The sequence below is a fragment of the Lycium barbarum genome, chromosome 3 (assembly GCF_019175385.1).
Source record: "Lycium barbarum isolate Lr01 chromosome 3, ASM1917538v2, whole genome shotgun sequence".
In the NCBI taxonomy this organism is placed as follows: domain Eukaryota; kingdom Viridiplantae; phylum Streptophyta; class Magnoliopsida; order Solanales; family Solanaceae; genus Lycium; species Lycium barbarum.
In genome coordinates this window covers 117148486-117153882 of record NC_083339.1, presented here as the reverse complement: position 1 = coordinate 117153882, position 5397 = coordinate 117148486, and the positions used below count along the sequence as shown (strand labels likewise).

At 35.1% G+C, this 5397-nt stretch overlaps 1 protein-coding gene across 5 annotated transcripts; it reads right to left on the bottom strand.

Annotated features, from left to right (window-relative positions):
• Positions 1–586: 586 nt before the first annotated feature.
• LOC132631970 (F-box/kelch-repeat protein At3g23880-like) lies at positions 587–4016 on the bottom strand. 5 transcript variants are annotated; one of them, XR_009579194.1, is made up of 5 exons: positions 2655–4016; positions 2185–2518; positions 1906–2085; positions 1033–1154; positions 587–954 (listed from the first exon to the last, which is right to left on the bottom strand). XR_009579194.1 is itself a non-coding variant. In XM_060347740.1 (2 exons), exon 1 carries the CDS (start codon positions 3904–3906, stop codon positions 2701–2703), a length of 1206 nt encoding a protein of 401 aa, XP_060203723.1. In that variant the 5' UTR covers positions 3907–4016; the 3' UTR covers positions 587–954; positions 2655–2700. The 5 variants fall into 5 exon arrangements, 1 of the variants encoding a protein (XP_060203723.1); XR_009579193.1 differs by lacking the exon at positions 1033–1154; XR_009579195.1 differs by lacking the exons at positions 1033–1154; positions 1906–2085.
• Between the last annotated feature and the right edge of the window lie 1381 nt (positions 4017–5397).

Genomic DNA, 5397 nt, shown 5'->3' with positions numbered 1-5397 from the left:
AATCTTACTCAAAGCTTCCATAACCAACATAAAAAGGAGAGGAGATAGCAAATCTCGTTACCTTAAGCCTCTGTGAGCAGGAAAAAAGCCCGTGGGGGTTAGCTATTAATTATTAGAGAATTTAACAGTTGATGCATAGAAATGTATCCATCTAATTCACTTGTCTCCAAGGCCCATCTACTTCAGCATATTAAAAAGAAAAACCCAATTCACAGGATTGTACACGTTCTCAATGTTTAAGTTACACATAAACTTATTAGAACCAACTCACTATTTGTCTACATTTAATGAAAGCCATCTGATTGTTTGGCACCAATTGATCGATCACAGCCTTTAGCCTTTCTGCAAGAAGCTTCACAGTTATGTTGTAAGAGCTCCCCACTAGACCTGTAGTCTTTCATCTCAACCGCATCAGTCAGCAAAATATATATATCTATACTTAAGGAACTGTTTTAGTTTGTTTTCCCCTCGCGGGGTTATAAATTGTAACAATATTTTTGAAAGATTTTTTATATAATTGGAGTAGAGTTAATACATACTTTAATATAATTTAACAAACAAACAGCAATTAAACCTATAGAACATCTTCAACAAGAAACATCAATATTTAAAATAAAGATGTTAAAATAAAGTATTATCATTAAAAACTAAAATAAAGTTTCCTTCAGCTAACCATAAGTGATACATTGTGCCTAAATGGCATATGTTCATACTGGAACCAAAAACCAGCAAGGAACATGAGGTCTCTTCTAAGTTCTAACTGATGTATACCACAAGAAGCACAGACCGATGATATAACTTGTGTCTTCCCACTTTAAAGCAGTACTGAAGAAGTAATTGTTTTCTTACTAGTGGGATTGCCCTTTAATTGACCTTCATATCCACCACTCTACTTCCTCTGCTCCAATGCAGTTTTAACAATTTGTGTCTTTTCTCTGTTTCAATTTCGGCAACCTGCATGAATAGCACTTATATGTAATCAAGCAAATTGGAGAAGAGTATGTTGTTGTTACTCTGACACACTTCTTTTACCTTTTGTTTTCGATTTAAGTCAGTTATCTCTAGTAGATCAATCTCAATATGAAACTACATATAATATTCAAGTGAATGCGAAGCTTGTTCAACGTTTCGACTGGAAAAAACTTGACTTCAAGCTACAAATAAAATGTGATATGCAATTAGCCCACGTAGGTATGTCTTGCTCAATGCACATGGAAATAACATTAGTACATCACAGTGAACACTGAAAAATAGGAAAACCCCATGCTTCGTCATTTTGATCCGTGTAGTCAGAAAGGGGTAAATTAGTTATTCCAAACATTTGTATTCACTTCTTGAAAGTTCGGTAGTACATAAAACTTAAAATTTAACAAAGCAACTCACAAGGATTTTCAAACACAAACCTTCTGGTTTCTTTCCCTCTTCGGCTTTTTTTTTTTTTTAACTTCTTTTCCCTTTTCTCCTTCATACTGTTCAAAATAAGTTTCCATGGCCTGCAATTCTCCCTGGCTTCCTCAGTTTAATGCCTCACAAAGGACGCAAATTAATAAATTGAAACGCAATAATAGTCTTTGCATGTGTATCAAACTTTTAGCGTAGTTTCTTACAAGGATTAGCTATATTTCCTTGTTATTGCTTGGCTACATAGACTAAAGTCAAATTTTCAAAGTATCATGACAGATGGTTGATGCATATGAGTAGGAGTTACCACTTGAAATGCTTTAAACAAGGGTTTTCATCTCTCACTTGGTGCCTAATAACTTTAATATTGTGGAATACAGAACATCATGTAAAAAAGTTCTTAAAAGAAGAGTAAACATATTCTAAACATGATATAAGAATTTCCTACTTTAGGAAGAACTGTAGTTAAATAACAAAGATGACAAAAGTTTGTGTCTTATTTACTTTAAACCAGACAAGACCTTCGGTTCATCTCCATATCTTTTTCTCCTACACTGCCCTGTCCATGGTACTCCCACCGCACTCTCATGATCACAACAGCTAAACTCGCTTCCTAAATTGCTCTATCGTTGCAACGTACCATTGCTTATCTCAACATCACTGTCTAAGTGGAAGATATTCAACCTTTGATTGGCCACATAAGCAGAACAATGAGAACATAGACCTAAAGAGAAATACATAGCTAGCCAGGAAAACACCAGTATTAGTGCAGGAGAAAAGTACCAAAACTAGATGCTATATCAGATCTTAACCGTTGTTCTGTAATTCCTGTGTATCCTCCTTTACCCCTATCAGCTTTTCACCTAATGAAGATTATTGGAGAAGCCCCCCAGATCAAACAGAAACCCTGGCAAGGACTACAATCAGGCATTATTGGCGCATTCACCTGCCATGATTTCCATGTCCCAGGTGCTCTTTGTTCTTACTCTGTTTAGAGGCACTACATCCTCCTTAAAATACTGGTCAAGAAGAGAAACAAAGTTGACTGCAATTTAGTTTGTCGATGAAGACACCAAGCACCTCCACCCAATAACTGTTCTTGCAAAAAAATTGTTGTCTCATGAAGCAAAAAGGATAAAAGAGTAAGAAATTTTCCAGGCAGATAGGGTTAAAAAATGCAGTGACTTGTGCTATATTTGACAATAGAAACAAAATTTAACAGCACTTGAGAGAAATGTATAGAGAACTCTTACTAATTGTCTTCGTCTGCAAAGCTATCGTTGTTGATGCATCATAAGTTCATTCTGTAAAAATGGGCCAAACTAGGCTTTCGATGTACATGTTCTCCCAATAAAAGGAATCACAGTTCGTAACTGTAGGGTATCTGAACGAGTCATCCTTTGGATTGTAAATTATGAAAGTTAATCCATGCTCAAATAAAATTTCACCTTCACTTGACATGCAAAAGGGTGGACAGAGCCGATTCCCCACAAGATAATTAGGATACTTGATGATACACATCTTTGTCCAAGATTCTTTAATCCCATACTCCTTCATAACCCACACATCGGTTTGAGTTCTCTGATAACTACAAAACACAGAAAGATCACTTCCCAACACTCCCAGGCACATTTCAAGATCAAAATCTCCTTCTCCATAGCAGGGTTTATCCACCTTTCCCAATTTCCCATCAGCCAAATCAATAGATTGGATAGACCAAACATTATAAGAATCAAACTTGTGAGAAGTAGTACTAGCCCAATGAAGCTTCCCATTCACAGACATACCCCACTTAATGAGTTTCCTCCCAGTATTGAAATCATGGGTACTTCTCCAAGAATCACTATTTACACTATATATTTTGACCTCAACTTGATGTGAAATATCATAACTCGAAGTCCGGGAAACGGCCACTACCTTGTAATCATCATGAACCTCATCATATCCAAAACCATACATGACACAGGAACGAAAATTCAATTTAGGAATAAAATCAGGCAATTTCTTGAACTTCCTAATTGATGGGTTCCAGAGAAATAAGTCTTTTTGGTCAAAAGTAAAACAAACCAACCCATTGACAGAACCCACAACGTCAAAAGACTTGTGGGGGCCTTTCATAGGATAATCCAAGTCAAATGCCCTAGTAACAGAGTCATAAAGTAAAGTACTAAGGGAAAAGTCCATAAGATGATAAATAAGGGAATAGGTAGTGACTGGTTGAACCAATGACAAGATAAGTCTATGGTAGGTGCAGGCCTTGTTATTAGCACATAAACTGAGATGGGTCTTGACAAATTTAGGACTAGAGATTAAAGAAAGCCAAGATTTTGAAACACACCTGAATTGCAAAAGGGATTTTACTGGTAGGTTTAAAAGTATTTCAGTGATGAGTTCTTCTGGTAGAACAGGGATTTTTAAGCTTGATTCTTGAATTGAAGTGGAAGCATGGTTAGTAGGTTTGTTAGGTTTTGGGTGCAGATGGGAGAAATCTCCCTCAGATTCCATTTCGCCTGCACAATTTGAGCTCTCGGAGAAGAGTCCCAGGTTTTGATGTTTTTCCGCAGAAGGTACCCAAATAAACTTCTTACACTTCTTCCCCTCTTTTTTCTAAAATATTTTGCAAGTGACCCACTTGTCATATTTATTTAAGAAAAACAAAAGGGAAAATTTCACGCTATATGTCTGTTTTTGAAAATATTTACGCCACGTAGTTTATACTTTGTGTACAAACACTCGATTTCGTCTATATTTATGTATAAACATCTTTCACACACTATTACACACATTTATATAAGATTAATACATTATGTAAAATATTTTCCCCCATTTATAATGTTGTAGTATTATATATTGAGCTATTCTTAAAAGCTGTATAATTTCGAAAATATCCCCAAAAAAAAAAATAAAAATTGTGTCGTTTGGTTATAGGGGTTCCCCCAGTTACAGATTTAATTTATTTTAACTAAGATTAGGATAAAATCTGTGTCAAAATTATGAATTTATTATCTATTATATATTCCATATAAGAGGTGGGATAATAATCAGAAATTGAACGAACAAACCCTAATTCTAAGATTACAATAAAGGGATTACTAGCAACCGAAGCCCGTGTTATGCATGGGCCTAACATGATTAGTTTGGTTATATAAATTTAGGTGAAGTTCTCGTAAAAGGTAGGTGAACAACGTATGAGGACATTACTACGTTATAACAGTCAGTGATTAAATTATGGTAACATATACAAATTAAATGTGTTTCATCTAAACCTTACTCTAGTAATAATTACAAACTTGAGATTGTGGAAACTAAATATGTCTTTAAAAGTTAATGCAAGCTCGTTTTTATCTTTTGTCTGGAAACTCCCATGTGTGTGATGGACACCTTTTAACTTGAGGATGAAACAATTGAACTTTTATCGCGTGACGGAGCAACCTGTAAAGTTTCAAAGCAGTTCAAATCCAAATGAGAAGCATAACGATATCTATTTCTTGAATTCTTCCGATTGGCACCGACTCTTTCCAAACCCTTTTCCAGTTGTTCTAGCGTATATGTCCACTATTATCTGCATCCATCATTTGAACAATTCCTTCGGTCCTTCAATTTTCTCTCCAAACAGATTGTGCATAGTTAAAGAATAATGTCCAGGAGAAATCTACAGTAAAAAACTGAGTGAGCTAATATATTTATACTGCACCAGGAAATAATATATCCCCATATAAGGATCAGAAGCAATCTCATTTTATAATTGAGCTTTGAAGAATGATTGGCCCAATGACCGTAAAATCTTTCCCAGAATGGATAAAAGTTCACTTTGTATACTCTTATATCTTTTCTTGTCTTTTTGTTATGTTTATTATAAATTTAGTTGTGCAAAATTATATACTTATTCAAATACTACTGTATACATCTACGTACAAAAGACAGTGCAACTTTACAAAGTTCCACCAACACGGTTAACATACTTGATTCAGTACTACAACTGATATTCACATCCAG